Raw genomic sequence first — 18,594 nt, 5'->3', positions numbered from 1 at the left:
CCGCCACATATTACTGACATGACTGCTTGACTAGGTCCTGCATATCAATTCCCTATATCACTACCTTTGGCCTATTACAGTATATGACCCACCAGCATCTCCCATTTGTGATGCTAAGAGAGGCCCATAGGCGAGGGACACAGCAACCTGAGGAGTGCTGCAGACTTTGTATTAGTGATCTATTGGGATCTGAGTGGGCCCAGACCCACATAAATACTATTTTGTGACATGTTATTGAATATTGCAAAAAAATTGGACGCTTTCATTTCAGGTTTCTAATCAGAATAAGCCTTTATTTGTTTTGAACAGGAGGAATAACACTTACATGAGTTGCATCCTGCATTCTTTATCATTTTTCCCCTATACAGGCTCTATCTCTAATTATCAGTTGTCTCTAAGCTAATGGGAGGAGACTAGCTACTATGCTGTCTGCCATACATAGTACACATAGACATGAGGGATTCTGACTCTTCACTCTCTCTAGGCAGCACATGTCCAGAAGCAGAAGAAGCATGAACGCACCATACAGCAGTACTGAGCAGAATAGCTGTGAATCCAGCTTTGGGATCAGATAAAACACTTAAAGGGGTTATCTCTTTGACTTCCTCCAAATGTCAATTATATCTGAAGGAGGCAAGAGTGAAGCGGCTGGTTGGCTACATGGCTTGCATGACATAATGTCAAGTGAGCCCTGGGAGGGCAGGCACCATCATCACTGGAACGACGCCTGTGCAAGAGGTGAATATATTTTTTGTTATGGTTTCATAACTGACTGTGGCCGAGGGACGCTGTGAGTGACAGTTAAGTCGCCCTATGGAATTTAGAGTGTGCTGAGCTGTCAGCATTTTGGTTGATAGCCCTGCTGTCCTATCTGGTTTAGTCTGTGGACCTTTCCCCCCAGGTGTCTCCCATCCTTAAATAATTTGCAAGGTATTTAGCTAGCTAGCTGCTAGGAGTCTGTGTCAGTTGTAACTCTGCTTAGCTGGATGTAGTTGCTTAGCCCTGTGTCTCTTTCCTTTGACCCTGTTGCCAAACCTAGGATTTGTCATGACTATTCTTGTGGATTTCCCCTTCTAGTTTTGACGTACCCTCCTGGCATCTGACCCCGGTTTTGACCTCTGATTATCCATTTGTTGTATTCCCTGGCATTTGACCCCAGATTGTTTCCTGACTATGCCTTTGACTTACCCCTCAGTACTACGAGCCCTCCTGGTATCTGACCTTGGACTTCCTGACTACCCTGTCTCACACTTGCCAGTGAGTAGTGACTCAGTCACATTTTTATTTTTCAAAGGGGACATGTTTTGATTGAGAAGGGGTTGTCAGAGTAGTGGACAACCTCTTTAATCACATCCCCCAAGGCTGGTACTATAAACAGTTGTTGACTTTACCTGTACAAACCTGCAAGCAAAATATGTTGCAGTTGGGTTCCTATTGGATTTACCCAAAGACTGTAGGTAAACCTACCTTTATCCTTATTCAGTGAGTAATAATGCTTCATAAAAATGTAGTTCTTCTACTCTACTTAGTTTCAGTTAATAGTTCTGATTATTTTCTATGCACATTTCTTAATTCTCATTCTAAATACTATCCTCACATGGTCATAATTGGAATATAGCAGCCACATGGGTAATTTATTACTGAAATCTATATTTTAGGCAAATATAGAGAAGCATTGACCTCTAAGTTCCCAAACCTGAGGAATAAACCCAAAAGTCTGTATGAAAAACACCCCAGTAACAGCTGAATCAGAGAAGCGAGCATATCGGCTAATAAACGAGTAAAAGTTAGGTAATTACATAAGACGTAATGGATGGCAGAAACAGTAGGGGATAAATCTAAATGGGTTAAGTACTTCTTATTTCCCAGCAACTTAACTTTTTTATTTCACTTTTATTCCCTTTTTTTTCTAATTAAGATTCTAAACGTTATCAAAGAAAAATTCTAAGTAATGTCAAGACTCGAGATAACAAGCAAGGGTAGTGTAGCATCGGTGTCTCTGCCTCCTGCCGAGCAGAGACGCCGCTACCCTCACTGCCGTGGTCTGGCGTCTTCCTGCTCCCCTGCTGCTGCTGTGGCGCGCACCGCGTGAAGCTTCCCGGGCACTGTGCTTAGGGCGCGCGCGCTCCCTCCCTCTTAAAGGGGCCGCGCGCGCCATCCTAAAGAGTCCCAGGCCAATGGCCGGAGGGCTTCTCCTATATAAGGCACCTCCTCCAAAATGGAGGTGCCTATGCAAAGTTGTTGTTTGTGTGCTAACACTTTTCTCAGCCCTCAGGTCCCGCTGATTGTCAGTCCAGTCCGCCAGCCTGTCTAACAGTTCTGCTCGCCAGTCTGTCTAACAGCCGTGCCCGCCAGCCTGCCAACCTGGAGCACCTGCCAGTAACCTGCTGTGCCCGCAAGCCAGCCTACCCAGAGCACCTGCCAGTTACCTGCCGTGCCCGCCAGCCTGCCTACCCGGAGCACCTGTCTGGCTATCAGCCGTACCGGCCTGCTTGCCTACCCGGAGCACCTGTCTGGCCATCTGTCGTACCTGCCTGCTTGTCTACCCGTATCACCCGCCAGCCTGTTGTGCTCATCCGCTGTAGCGGTCCGCTCCTGCCATCTGACCGGTGGGAGTCACCTGCTCTCACACAAGGTCGGTCCCAGAGTGGCACCTAGTTCACCTGCCAGGTCCCTCCTTGGTTCACGGAGTCTATGTTGCGTGATAGCAGCCCAGTCATAAACGTATTGCCTTCTACAGTATTTTGTTTTTTTTTTAATAGGATTTCTAGCCATGATCTCTGATATTAAGTCCTTTACATGTTCTTTACAACTGACATACCCCCAACCGGGATATTTAAGAACCCCTAGTAAAGTCAAAATCAACTGGAATTGCCTTGAATTCTTGAGATTTAATTACACATTCAAGTTCCTTTATAGAAGTGTTTAAATAATATATTTTTAGCTGATCGGAGAAGGTTGTCCAGATAAGTATAGAAACTTTTTAGGGCTTTCTCGCACGTAGCAAATGGCATCATCTTTGTGCAGTGTGGCCAATTACCATGCGTCTTTTATCATGGCTGCGGTTTCATAATCCATTTTTTTTTAATCATTTCTTCTACAGATGAAACAAGTGCTTCAACTTCTTAAACTGGACATATGTAGGGAACATGGACATAATCTTATGAAGAGAATTTACAAGAAAAGACAAGCTTGGGGCACAAGCACATGGGGCAATACTAAGTGCAGAGACCCAATGGGATCATATTATGGCGCTGTAGGCACTACCTTTGGTATCATATGCCCTCTTATTAGTAATACATCTAGGGAAGAATATCTATTTAAAGCGCCACTCCAGAGTTTTTAGGGTTTTTTTTAACGCTGGAATGGTGCTTTAACTGTAAGCCCCCTGCCCCCAGTCATATACGCACCCTCCGGGGTCTTCAACGTTTTTCGGCACCACCCCGATTCCGCAGCACCACGGAGGTAGAACGAGGCTCTTATAGACTTGTATTGAAAAGTGACCTTCATGCAGCTCTATGAAACACTGGAGCAGTCGGCAGGTCACTTTTCTCCGGAGACCAACGAGAGCGGCGGCGAATACACGGGAAGGTAAGTATTAGACAGGGGGCAGGGACTTACATTTAAAGCACCATTCCAGCAGTGCAATTAAAAATAAAATGCTGGAGTGGTGCTTTAATACAGCATCAGATAGATCAGCGCAAAAACATATAGCTATTATGGACCACGTGCCATCCAGATAGTACTCCTGACTACAACTCTTTTGTACCACTATGAAAAGGAATAAGTCACCAAGTTTTTGCCATCTAATCTGAGAGCAGCATAATGTAGAGACAGAGACCCTGATTCCAGCAATGTATCACTTACTGGTCTTCTTGGTGCAATTTTGATAAAATCACAGTTTTATCAGCAGAAGATATCACTTGTGGACTAGTACCTGCTGCCAGATAGCCCTCCACATTCATGAGCTCTGTAGAACCCCGCCCTCACCACTGATTCGCAGCTTTATGCCTATGCACAGTGTACAAAGGAAGCAGTCAATCAGTGGTGTGGGCGGGGTTGTGGGGGGCTCAGCATTCAGAGAACTGTTAAGCAGCTAGAACAGTGATTTTTTTCCCAGTAAGGGACACCGCAGGAATCAGGGTCTCCGCCTCTACATCATGCTGTTCTCAGACGGGGTAGCAAATACCTGGTGACAAATTCCCTTTAAAGTTTTGAAGTACAAGGGAAGAAGCTGCACTTTTTTTGTGTAGAATTGTCACCAGAGTTTCATGAAAGGGAACGAGTTTTGAGATAGAGCAGCTCAGAGGGAATACTGGCTCTCAATGAAGACTTATTTTCAATGCAATGCTCCATGGGAAAAATATGCAAAGTAGCTCATACCAGCAAAACCAGAGACCCATATGTAGGTTCTTCTCATCTTAAGCACAGAGCAGGGTACTACAGTAGTTAGCTGGATAAGATGGCGTAGACACAGTTCTGAAGGAAATCTAGCCTTCATTAAGGAGAGCTAACTCGCTATGGAGTCTTCTTTTCCAGGCAGTGCACCATGAGAAATCAATTGCATCTCTGTAGTTGGCAAAAACTGGCATGTAAATGTGATATAATCATGTACTGATTATGGCATGCAGATTATCATGCTTCGTGGGAAAATATTTAATTGATCTTACATATGAAGTGACACAAAATGCGCAATAAAACATCAGTAAGTGATGAAAAGAAACCCTTCCCATCATAACCCGCTTGGCATCAGTGATAAGTGATATGATAATCTTGTGATTTATTAAATTTGAGAAGAATGGAAACCTGTCCTAGTTGTCAGTGGGGGACAGTAATGGTGCCATGATAAGCCATCATTTTCTGTGTCATGCTGACACATCTGCAAATTATCTGTCTCGCGTATTCAGGGCTATAAACTAGACCTCCCGTATAAATGATGATGGTGCAGGCTCTATTTTCAAGGAGAATATAACTTGTATGTATACAGCAGCACACTGTGTTTCGTTTCAGTCAATAGATATATAAATATGAGTAACCTAACAGGAGAAATGACTAATCACAGGAAGATAAATCTTTTTTTAAAAAGGTATTATTTTATTAGTACATATAAGTTAAAATAGTGGGGGGCTGTGCACAGAAGAAAGTTCACGATAAAACGTATAAGGAAAGGGTATAGTATAAATAATGGTGGTGCATTCTCTAAAAGTGTATACTGGTCTGTATATAGAAGATGTAGCAAAAAATAAAAAATTAGTATATAAAGTTGACTGATAAATAAGTTATCAAATGCATAAATAGGTAGTTAAATATAGTGAAAATAATTTTGCTTGTATCAAATAACAGACATGCCACAAAGAAAGAGAACAACACGTGCGTGGAAACCCCAAGACTCCGACGTACGTTTCGCTCTGTGGCTTTCTCAAGGAGTGGAATGGGATAGGGGTATGTGTCATTATGATACATGTTTATCAAGTGGTTACGTTCCACACTGGACCGCATATACTACTTCCTGCATTTAACCAATCCAATTTGATCTCTTTTTATGCATCCTCCTTCTAACACTGATTTGTAATAAAACATTTTTATTGAGTGCTTTGTTGCCATTGGATGAGATGGTATTTATAATGTCCACATACTCCAATCCCATTTTACTCCTCGAGAAAGCCACCCGGCGAAACATATGTTGGAGTCTTGGAGTTTCCACGCGTTTGCTGTTCCTTTTCTTTATGATATGTCTGTTATTTGATACAGGAGATAAAAGGTGCAAAAGCGCAATAGGGTCTTATTCCAGTAATAAAGAGGAAAACCATGGGCAATTATGCTGATCTTATAGGGCTGTGTGAGACACAACCACTTCACGTGTATAAATTCCAGCTGCTGCAGCTTCCAGGGAGTTTTATATGAAATTTGCCAGGGGCGACAGAATTATCTTGCGCTGCTGAATAAATGACAATCTACAAGGAAGAATGAATGGTTGGTATATTGTCAACGCGTTTCAGAGTCACTCCAACTCCTTCTTCAGGACAACCTCAAAAAAATGTGTATACACTTTTAGAGAATACAACACCATTATGTATACTATACCCATTCCTTATAAGTTTTGTCGTGAACTTTCTTCCGTGCATAGACGCCCACTATTTTAATGTTTTTTTAGCTTGTATGTACTAATAAAATAATACCTTTTTTTTTTCCTAAAGATTTATTTGCCTTTCTGTGGTTATTCACTTTTCTTGGTAGGTTACTCAATGATTTTATTGTGAATATCCACCTATGGTGATGTGACATTATTTATATTGTGGTGTATTTCTAAGATATTCTTATATTCTTTCATATTTATTGCAACTTGGGATTTTTATAAATTGAGGAAATGACATACTGTTGTAAATGTGAACATATAAAGTATGGATATGTAGAGTAACACAGCCCAGAACACTGTATATTGTGCACTGCTGTTCTGATCTATGAAGCTCCCAATGAACAATTCTTGTGCTGGAATTTCTAGAAGCATTTTGGAACCATGGAAAGACCATCTTTATGCCTTTAGGACCCTAGCACTCCACTTTCATGCTGTGATTTGTGTAGTCTCTCTCTTTACAGCTCTGTTGATTTTCGATATAATCCATTTTACGCTTCTTTGTATGCATTTTAAAGCTGTATAATGGATTTTCTGCATTTGTTGGCTATGGCAGACACTGCAGAACGAACTTATTTTAAAGGGTATTAGTGGACCATTTCCTATGTCATTTATTTTTTATTTGTAAATAGGTTTCACAATTTCAGCTTCTAGCCAGAGACCTTGGTTGTAGCACACGGCTTATAATTAAAACGATCAATTCATAATGTCATGAAAGTTTATCTACGTCTTACCCATAAGCAGCATTTGGAACTGCATGCAACCCTATCCTGGTTCTGTTATCAGGCAACAATTGCATAAATCGTGAGAGGAAGGGGAACATCTTGTAATTAGGGATGGGCAGAGCGGTGGAAGTTCGGATTCTGGTACCTGACCCAAACTTTTGAGAAAGATCGGTTCGGGTACCAGAATAATGAGCTCTGTCATTTCTGTTCGGGCTCGCCCATCTCTACTTGTAAGTGCAATATTTTCTAGCAAAGGCGATAGCATTTCATCAATTGGATAGACATGACATGCACTACTGTGCTGCTGCAAGCTCTGAAATGCCTATGGGGCATTAAAATGGGGACCTCTTTGATATGCATACCTTTTAGAGCATTTTTTTCTTGGATGTATATTTTTTTAGTTTAAAAGCATTTTTGCAGTAGGGCTTCATTAAACATTTTTAATTGTTTGGATCCTACAGCCTCTATTTATTATAGTACATAGCAGACTGCAAACAATGGTTGGTGTTGAATCTGTCAGGCAGTCTGCTCTGCCCTGAGATACATAGAGGCTGTAGTAGCCAAAGTAACGAAAATCTTTAATGAAACCATATTTGAAAAATACTTTATAACAAAACAAAACATGAATTTAGGTTAAAGAAAATGTCCCTCAACCCCTCCAGCAGTGTCCATATTCTTTTCATTCCTTAGTAATGATTTTGTACAGCTAAGGCCAGGTGCAGACCATCGTGTATTCTCCCATGTGAGAGAGTTCAGATCACACACTGATCAAAATCTGAACAGAGTGTGATCATAGTGTGCTCCAATTCTCTCGGATAAGGAGAAGATGGAGAAAAAATATTTATCCATCTTCTCCATTGTCTCAGCCCGTGGAAATAGCACTGCACTCAGATGTCCTTCGAGTGCAGTCTGATGGTTTCAACGCACTGGTTGACTTGCATGGCAGAATGCAATCCGAATATCAGATCAAACTCTGGCATGCTGTGATATTTTCCTCAGACCGCCTTCGTCAAAGGAAAAAGTCGGACATTGGAAAAAGCCCCATTGAATAACATTGGTCTGAGTATGATCCGATGTTTTGTCGGATCACACTTGGACTGAAAATACGGCCAATAAGGAGATAAATAAGTCTTGTACCAAGTGCCCACCCAATTCCAAAAAAGTAAGGTGAATTCTTAAATAATGTCACAAGCCCTCTGAAAAATTTTCCATGACCTATTCTCTAGCCGTCCTAGCCAGGAGTACTGTAGAAGGATAAGGAACAAGTGGTCACTCTTCACATGACTGATCTCTTAGACTTCATGCTCTGGGGTCTGCTTTGGCTTGCCACCCACATATAACTGAGTATTACCATGAGAAAGGATCACCCATCCCAGAGGGACATTACATAGGTGAGCATACTGGTGACAAACACTTGTGCAGTTAATTAAGTAAGGCCTACAATCTAAGCACATTTTTAACAATTTTTAAGAGGATATTTCACCTGGTCAAATGTCCACATTTTTATCTTATTTTATTCCCACTGCTCCACTGGGTATTTAAATTTTTATTTTCTTAAAATCAGTGACACGGTTCCAGAGATATTGGCCTTTTTATTTAGCAGTAATTTTTATGGCCTTTACCACAGAGGAGTGGCTTACAGGACTCCTTGGGGGCGTGTCTTTAGGCTGATCTGCATAATTACACTGTAAGCCACGCCTTCTTGTAAAGATCAAAGGCCTATATCTCTGGAACCGTATGGCGGATTTTAAGAAAACAAAAAACAACATACTCAGGGGAGCAGCGGGAATACAAGAGGAGCAACAACTGCCCAGCTATGAGCTGGTGACAACATTTATTGTAATGCTCAGGCAGAAGGAGTAAATTAGAGATGTGTTCTCGCCATCTCTGGGATGCCATCCCTAGTCACCTCTCCGGGGTACTTCATTAGCCTTCCTTTCATCATTAGCCTTCCTTTCATTATGATGAGTATTGGACTATGTCCGGTGTAAGGGAACTTATGTTCTACTGACAGCTCTAGAAGTTTAATGGATGGGAATAAGAATTTGCCTTCAGTTTGGGGATAACTATCACACGTGACACGATAACATCAATGTGATTCCACAAACAAGAGTGGTAATCTAGTATATCAGAATCCTAAGCATTCATTATATTATGAGGACCCCCCCAGAGCGGCAGCTGTCAGACCCACTCATTCTACACGTCATTTGTCACTATTTAACTGTCTACAGACGTCTCGTTCCCGACTGCTCCATCATTAACTATAAAACTGCGGTATAACAATTTCAATTAATTATAGCACAGTCAGATAAATGTCTCTCTTCTTGTTCATGCTTGACGCACCCGGTTACTGATCTAAACAGGACCCACATGTCACAAGTAAATACTGCACATGTCCTAGGAGAAAATAAGGAATTAATTGGCAGCAACTCTGGCCAAGGAAATCTGATCTGAAATTCTACAACCCAGTCAATGTCCGTACGCCTTGCATTCAGGATTTAGAGTTGTTTTTTTTTTATTTGGCAGTTGAGCGAAATGCTACAATGATTAACCAAAGGTGTAAATGCATCAGCTGGAACATGTTGCTGTGTATTTGGTTGAAGAGATCTACCCTAAGCAATTGTGTTTTCCGGATAATAACAAATGACAGTGTTTTATACTTAAAGGGCTTGACTCGTCGCAACACTAACCTTTTTATACGTCTTAGGGCTCATGAAGGCGTCTGTGCAACACGGTCCAAGACCGACCGCAATGCACAGGCTGACTGCGGCTCTCCCGACCCGAGCATGACAGCTTCGTGTTACACGGACGTCCGTATAAGCCGTTTTAAAGAGGGCATATATAGGTGTCATGCAGAAAGTCACCCACTCAGGACCCCTGCTATGGGATGGACTAGCAGCAGATTGTCAGGCAGTGCAAGCGTGCCATTCATGCTTCCGGGCATATTCTGGCTCCCCGGGGGGTTGCTAGGGGTGGGGGGGGTCGCCTTTGGTGGACAGGGCTGGTGGGGTGCCCCGCCAAGCCCGTATACTCCATTCCAGGGGACCTGCCTCAGGGCATGCATGGTGTAGTTGGGAGCAGGGCTGTGGAGTCGCACTCGTGAAGTCCTAAAATATATAATAAATTGGGTACAGTAGTTCAATGCAGTTTGTGGGGAATACTTTTCCATAAGAATTTGGTAAAGTTATGAAATGTCCTATAAATGTCTGTCCTATTCATGATCTAAGTGTCTAGATTTTAGGCGGAGATGAATCTGTGCTATAGTAAATTTATCACTTAAACATGAGCCATGTATGAGGGAGTCGTGGAGTCAGAGGTTTGGCTTACTGCCCTGGTTGGGAGGCGGGATGTCGTCACTCCTAGTACTGACGCTATCCAGGGGTCCTGGGACACCGGGTTCCTCAGCGTCAGCTGTTGCCAGGAGACAAGGGACGCTATGTCTCCTGGTTCAGGTATGTGGTGGGAGGTTCCTTTCTCTTTGCCCTCCTCACTCCTTCTTCTGTCTCTCTGAGCGGAGGGTGGAGATTGGGCGTTACCTCTGCGGTATCAGGTGATCCATGAGAGGGATATTTAAACTCGCCAGATCCTTTACTTCATCGCTGATTACTCAGTTTCACTTTAGTGGTACGGTTGGTAACTTTGGTGAGTGTTTCTTTTGTTTGTCTCTGGCTCTAGAGTATTGTGTCCTCTGGTTCCTTCATCCCTGTTTATGCTCCCTGACCTTCCAAGTTTGTTAGGTTTGTCTCTGCCTTATCGGTACAGTTTACTGGAGTGTTTGACCCAACCGTGGTCAGTGTGTCCAGCCACCCACTTGGGAAGAGCTTTGCAAAAGTCTCATTCCCTTCAGTGGGAGTGGGTGAAGAGTACCCTGGCCCTCAAGGGGGTGCATTAGCGTGACGGCTTGTGTCGAGTGTGCCTGGCATACTGCTATTGCTGGCCTTCAGTCCGGTCATCTCACCACTTCTTGAGTGTTACACAGCTCTTGTAAACCTGGTCAATCCATATATTATCAGAAAGCCTATTAATTTAGAAATGCAACATGTAATATATAATATAATTTCCCATATGGTTGCTGCTAGAGGGGAAATGAACAACTTTGGTGACATTGATATTAAAGTGGATTTTGTACATTTTTAAAGCGGACAGAAATCTAAAAGAATCTAGGTTCCTAGACTGTACCAAGCCATATGCTCGATTGTAAATTCCTCATCCTTAATCTTTCTATTAGCCAGAGCTGAGGTTGTCCATATCCAGGCATCTTCTTTAAGGGACACTTTGCTTTTGCTGAGATAATTGGTGAAGCAAACTGCTATATTGATGTTCCAAGACTAAAGTGTAAGGGGCTGACTGTTTCTACTTGTGGAGAGTGACATGCCTGACATGCCAGTGTAAGGAGACTTATAGGCCGTGCAAGACTAAAGGCTCATTCAGATGTCAGTGCTTTTACTCATGTTTAAAAAAATTATCAGAGTTTCATCCATGTTTTGATCACAGTTTCACCACAGTTTCTTCAGAGTTTTCAGTTTCTTGGATAAAAAAACCCCCTGAAATAACTGGAGATTTTTCAAGCTTCTCCTATCAAATGGACCATGTAAAACTGACAACACATGGATGTCATCCAAGTACTGTCCGATTTTTTTCATGGACCCATAAACTTGCATTGGCAAATTTAATCAGACAGTCGGATCAGTATCATACATGTCACTGATTCTGAGAGGACCACTCTGTCCAAAGAAAAAATTGGACATATGGACTACCCCACAGACTACCATAGGAATGAGAGCTATCCATGAAAAGCAGATAGTAATCATACAAGAAAAACTGCTGTCTGAATGAGCTCTTGACCTTACATGTTGTAGAAACCAGACACCCTATTAGTTGTAATTTGTAACACGTTTAACACCAATAGAACTTTTTTCATTCCTAAACCTGGCATCGTAACCTTGAAGAGCCTTTCTACTTTACAAACATGAGCATAGCACAGTAGGGGCCAAATAACTCATCCATATTATAATCTGCCACTGGGCAAGCTGGTAAACTTGGTAGCTAAACATAACATCGGCACTTACAAATGAGATTGTAAAGTTGCCCATGGTTCCCCTTACACCATATATTATTTTTGAAAATGCCAAGTTAAGAGAAATGTATTCATTAAAAGACCTGTACGGTCAGAAATAAAGATGCTTACCTTGATTCAACAGTAATGCTTTTGAGACAGAGAAATGAAAAAAAAATAAGAGAAACAAAAAATTAAAATGAGATCTAATGTCAATGCAAAAGAACAAACATAAAATGTAAGGATGGTGAGGTAAAGTGAGGGCAAGCAAAGGGAGAAGGGGTATAAAGCAGGCAGCCGCAATAATCCTTGATTAGTAATGTTAAAGATTTGTCTTTGGCGAGTTGGAGTCGGATATAAAAGTTTTGTAGACCATGTTGGTATATAATGCCTTCCTGAGTTACATTCTCCAACCCAACAAACACTTTGTCACATTCTTGTTACTACATATTGGGGAAGAAGTGGTAAAGGATGGTTTCCGAAAAAACGGTAGAGGGAATCTGATTGTTTGCTGTGGGCATCGGTTCATCAACATTTTTTTTATAAATCTCCCCTATGGTGTCAATTAGGAAGATGCCAAAGGTTTTATGTCCACCAATAATCCAATTCTTGCAACTGAAGTACAGTAAAGTCTGACAATTAAACGATGCCCCTCTCTGCCACAATCACCACCTGCAAATCAATTCTGACAATATTTTTGTTTTCCATTCTCCACTGACCATTCCACCTAGTCTTTCCTCTTTTCGTTGGCCTCTAGATGCTCTGCCTTTTATTTTCTGTTACATTTATCATCTATCCTTTAAGTCTCCAGGAGAAGGCAGAAAAAGGCACGATCAAGGGGAGTTCGATCACTGCAGGGATTCCTATTGAGCATGAGCAAAGGAGTCTGAACGTCCCCAGTGTGAATGACGCCTCTGCTGTTGCATGAACAACCACTGTCTTCTATACCTCCTACAGACAGTTAATGGAGAAGTGGTCATACATGCTCACTAATGCTTTACGTAGGGGACTTTTGGCTCCTTATTCTTGGGATCAGTGGTGGTCTTACCAGCCAGACTCCCAACAATCTTGAATTTGTCATCTGTCCTGTGAATAGGAGATAATAATATTTATGAGACAACCCTTTTACTTTCTAAACTTAAAAACCTTTTACCAGCAGTACCACATTGATTATCCTGCCCTCCCCTTTGAGGAGCATTTAACAATACAAGTTCCTGAGCTCTTACTCTGGTAGTTATATTGAGAATCTTTTACAGGGAAGGTACTATTCTCATTGTGGATATATCTATCTGCAGTAGGGAGTCTCACAAGCAAAGCTTTATTGGAAAAGAACTATGCAAATTATCTCTCCACCAGAAGGAAGAATAGTGTCTCTCTAGTTGTACTACAGAAGAATTGCCTATTGGAGTTCCTTCACTTGCTGGATCTCCACAAGGAGAACCAAGATCTTTCAAGAGCTGCATGAAATGCATATATCATCTGGCAGTGATGCCTACAAATGCGCATCTCTGGTTTGACTGTGTTCCCAAGTCATGTTCAAGGCACTTTAATACACTGTGTTCCAAATTATTATGCAAATAATATTTTCTCAGATTTTCCCAAATTACCTATATGAATTGCAGTCATTGTAATTTTCCAGTCAAATAACTATTAGAGTACAATTGAAAGGTTTTTGTACAAACTGCCTATGATAACAGTATATTTATAAAAAAATAAAAAACTCAAAATGCACTCAAAATGCATGTTCCAAATTATTATGCACATCAGAGTTTTCAACCTTTTCATTTTAATAAAGAACAAAAAATTGTCATTTTTGAAATTATAAGCATTAGCAGGTTATTACAAACTGAAATCAAACAGTTTTCAACTCAAAACTTTGTTCTAGGTGATGTTACATTTGCACATAGGACCCCTTGTTCGAAAGGAGCTTCTGAACTCTCTCGTCCATTGAATTTGTCAGGTTTTGGATGGTTTCTGCTTTAATTGTTTTGCATGAGGACAGAATACCCTCCCAGAGCTGTTGCTTAGATGTGAACTGCCTCCCGCCATCATAGACACTCCTTTTGATGATGCTCCCGAGGTTCTCAATGGGGTTGAGGTCAGGGAAGCATGGGGGCCACACCATAAGTTTGTCCCCTTTTATGCCCACCGCAGCCAGAGATGCAGATGTGTTATGTGCAGCATGAGACGGGGCATTATCATGCATGAAATGATCTCGATGGTCCAGATGGATGGAGTGGAGGATGGCTGGTTGATGGACACCCCATGCAAACACGGCTACGGCACTAACAAGGAGGAGGTGGAGTAATGTTTTGGGCTGGAATCATGGGGAGAGAGATTGTCGGCCCTTTTAGGATCCCTGAAAGGGTAAAGATGAACTCCATAATGAATGTTGAGTTTCTCAAACAGCACTTCCTTCCATGGTTCAAGAAGAAGAACCGTGCATTCCGCAGCAAGATCATTTTCATGCATGATAATGCCCCGTCTCATGCTGCACATAACACATCTGCATCTCTGGCTGCTATGGGGATAAAAGGGGACAAACTTATGGTGTGGCACCGCGCCACTTGACCCCCATTCTAATGATTAATTCGGTCCCTTCAGTATGATCAAACAATTATTACTTATCCTGTGGATTGGTAATAAATGGTGATTATGGAAAAACTACTTAAAATGAGCGACCAGTCTTCCAATCGGTGGGTCAAACAATGAATTGTGCGATGTGCCCTTTTTAGCATTTCTTACTGGCTGAGATGGCTCCAATGGCTTTTTTTCAATAGCTGTTATTTAGTTTACAAAGAATCTGAGCCTCAATCCTTTAATCAGAGGCAAATGTTTACCTGCGCTCTACGCAAATGAAGGCACATGAGGTGCAAACGCTCACGTGATGGTTCCTTTTCGACAGCTTAGCCTTGATTCAGTTTGCAGATGTATAGTGGGTGCAAGTGCGCCCACAATGTTCTATATAAATCTCTGTATGGTGACAGGAGATATGACAGGAGGTATGACCAGCACCCATGACTCACTGGTTCCTAACAGTCCTGGTTATCCTTTGATAGCCGAACTCCGCTGTCTCTAGGCATCAAGTTCTGGGTAAAATGAACACATTTTGTCTTTCAAATCAGATGTTAAAATTATTGATTATGGTTGTGGCATATTATCTAGAAATACTTTTCCATATCCTGCTATCTGCCACAACGCCGGCTCCAGGTTTTTGCGAGTACTTATGTGAGAGCGTCCCAGGGGCTCCTCTTCGCTTTCGATTTTTCCTCTTTGCCTTCCAAGAACTATAGTTTTATATTTTTCAGTCAATATCATGTTCTGACCTCTTCTTGTATCATTTTTCTTTTAACAAAAAACAGCTATTCTATATTTTTATTTCATTTTTGTGTTAATATAATAATTGTATTTTTAATACTCATTGTTATTGGAAATAGCAGTCTTGGCATTGAGCTACAACCATCTGAGTGTATGGACTGTATATGTGCCTACCTAGTTCATCACTGGCACCTAATGTAAAAATAGTCATTCTTTATATATAATTCCAGACCTATATTACATTTCATAACCAATTATAATGGAGAATTACATTTGTTATCGATAGTAGACGCAATGATGGGTATATCCGTTCTGCAAGGAAAAAAGGCAGAAAAAACAAGGATAACTGTAAGTAAGACAGGTGCTATTTTGTACTGACCTATGCACGCCTATTAGTAAGACTAAAATCAGGATTAGAATGGGTTACAGTAATCTGATCTTTTGTGTAAATTATAACCTGAATCTTACAAATGCAGTTGCTTATTTGGACTCTTCTAGATCAATGACACATTTCAACAAGCGGAACTAAAGGCCAAACCTGAGGACTATCTAATGTGCATAAGGGCCTCCCAACACTCCCCCGACAGATGACATCTGGGAAGATAAGGATCAGACACGTCCGATTTCGACCTGCTGATGATTTTGTTCTCATTGAGATAAGCCAATGCCAGTGGAACTTGGCAGCAGCTCTTTCATAGAGAACACATGGAAATATCGTGAGAGATAGCGGTCGGGCGAATGATCAGCTGAATCACTGATCGGCTGTCTATTATATATGAGAGGGCTGAAGAGGATCTGTCATCATGTCAAATATGGACAGTTATTTAATACTAATTTATATGCTCTTTACAAGGGGGAGTGACTCATAAGATTCTCTGGGGGCTTGTCTTTATGCTACACTACATTATTACTCTATGAGCAACTCTCCCTTGGCAAAGACCATAAAAATAAGCACTAAATAAAAAGACCCATCACTCTGGAACTGTATGGCGGATTTAAGAAAAATAAGAGCAAAATCTTGTCATTTTTGCCCTGATGAGAGGTCATCTGTAAAGTAAATACAGATAATGCGTTGGTTAAAGGGAATCTGTTAGAAGGATCAGCCTTCTAAGCCGTCTATATGGCATGAAGGTCATAGGAAGCTGAATAAAATGACACCTTGATGTCTGTGATCCGATGTCTTATTCCAGAGAAATAAACATTTTTCTTAATATGTAAATGATCTATGGGCCGGACATAGATCTCCCCAAGAATCTGCCTCCAGAGGGCATTACCAGTGTGAGACATGTAATGACTGACAGTCTGTTCTCCTGATCTACATGTCTCACACTGGTAGCGCCACATTTTATTTATAATAAGCTCTGCAGGCAGATTCACGGGGAGATCTATGTCCGGCCCATAGATCTTAACAGCTCATTTATATATTAAGAAAAGCATAATTTCTCTGGAATAAGACATCAGAACACAAATATAAAGGTATCATATTATTCAGCTTCCTATGACCTACGTGCTCATATAGACGGCTTAAGAGGGGTGATCGTACCGACAGATTCCCTTTAAGGAGTGAAGGTTGTAGGCCCAAAATCACAAATTAGGAGGACATTTAGCCGTTTAAGGTGTGAAGGTTGTAGCCCTAAAATCACAAATTAGGAGGACATTTAGCAAGTGTCTTTTATATTCTCTATGTTAGCTAAGAAAGTCTACAAAACCTACATAGAAAACCACCATTACTCTAGACTTTCCTGAACATTTTACCCAATGATTAGACGCCAGAAGTGTCTCCATCCATTGCTTTTGATGTCGCCTAGTGGAGAGAGGGGTTCTCATGTACACGGACGCTCTCCATAACAGTCTATCTGAGCTTGCATCTCCCATTTAATGTTTGTGGTTGGTGGTGTCTAATTTACAGCCACCTATTTGCTTTATTGCAACGAGGGTACAAGATATTGGACACCCATAGAAGAAAATTGTGGCAAATTTGCTACAGAGATTTTTGTGACTGTGCCAATCATGGAAAGTGGTCTTGCAGAAATCCATGCACATGCTACAAGAAACGAAACAAAAGAACATTGGAATGTACGGAATGGATTTTTAGTTATGAAACTTCTGCAACAAATCCACTGTGTGTGAACTTACCCTGTTGATGCAAATGTCCATCTAAAGGAAATATTAGATCGTCAGACTTGTGAATGGCGCTATAATAAATCTGTAACTCGGCTAAAACCTATACAATGATATATTCATATAAAAATGGATTTTCTTTCTGCCTATTTATAGTTTACACCTCGGCCTGTGGTGATAGTGGGATTCGGGATGCACGAGACTTGCATTAAAGTAACATTATAACATCACAGCTTTTTAACACTTGTGAAAATCAGCTTCTGCTTTTTAAGTCCCTTGTCAAATGGGGGCCTGCGGCTTCCTCTTATGGCTAGACTAATTAACAAGCTACACCATGGCTGTGCCCCACATTGGCTGAAGACCAAGCTACGACACAATTTACTAAAAGATATAGGAATTTGCTCTAAGGATCTGTTCACATCTGCGTTCAGAGCTTCCATAGGCCATTCTGTCACATTTGCTGTATGTATCAGTATTCTTGCTGTCAAATCTATGGAAATTGCAAGGGAATCACAATGGACACCTTTGTAGGTCAATGACGGCAATCAAGGCTCATTGGTCTCTGTCATATGATGGATCCAGTGCTGTTGTATAACACGTACAGAAATGGAAACTATTCTATGATATGGACATCTTACAATGGTTCCTCTGTGGACGCCCAACAATTCGTCAGGACAGATAGGCAATAAAGAGGACCGGTCAGCAGGTCAAAAGTTGCCGGTTTTTCTCTTATTTTATTCCTGCTCTCCTAAAATACTAGTTTTGCCCAAGGTGCTGGCAATCCACGGATTAAAAATATTGAAGAACTCTTTAAAACTCCTTATCTGTTTTATCAATGGGCCGAGGTGGTGCAACAGTAAAAAAACAACCCACACACTATTAATCTTCTACCAGACTGGTGTCACTCCTCTGCTCTGCTGCCAGCTTTCTCCAACAGGCGTCATCACATGACCACTGCAGCCAATCAATGGCTGCTGATTAGCTGCAGCCTTGATATTTTATTGGTGCTAGAAAAAACAGGATTTCTTCTAACTTGGGCAGAACGTCCATTCAGCCAACCATGTGACACCCTTCCTACTGGAAAAGGAAATTAGGAGCAGAAACTTCCATAGCAGAATTAAGAAGTAGTGTTGGTCCGGTAGGGGACTATGCTTTTTTTTTTTCTTTTTACTTATGCACCATCCTGGGCCTATAGTGGACTACACCTTTAACAAAAGTGCTCTCCCTCTGGCTGACCTAGT

At 41.4% G+C, this 18,594-nt stretch overlaps 1 protein-coding gene across 6 annotated transcripts in view; it reads right to left on the bottom strand.

Moving 5' to 3' along the window:
- The window catches only part of SLC8A3 (solute carrier family 8 member A3), a 368,793-nt gene that overhangs the window by 16,444 nt on the left and 333,755 nt on the right, over positions 1-18,594 (bottom strand). For 3 of the 6 annotated variants that reach the window (XM_073638903.1, XM_073638904.1, XM_073638906.1), the window contains one exon: positions 12,047-12,064. The exons of 2 other annotated variants lie outside the window; for them this stretch is intronic. In XM_073638903.1, the coding sequence (XP_073495004.1) occupies positions 12,047-12,064 (18 nt within the window). Of the gene's footprint in view, positions 1-12,046; positions 12,065-17,368; positions 17,390-18,594 lie in introns of all 6 variants that reach the window. One more of the 6 variants, XM_073638902.1, reaches the window with a different exon arrangement.

Source organism: Phyllobates terribilis, unplaced genomic scaffold (genome assembly GCF_046119375.1).
Source record: "Phyllobates terribilis strain yellow unplaced genomic scaffold, ASM4611937v1 Scaffold_7__3_contigs__length_470593459, whole genome shotgun sequence".
Lineage (NCBI taxonomy): Eukaryota > Metazoa > Chordata > Amphibia > Anura > Dendrobatidae > Phyllobates > Phyllobates terribilis.
The sequence above is the reverse complement of the archived record's forward strand: the minus strand, read 5'-3'. Positions and strand labels throughout refer to the sequence as shown.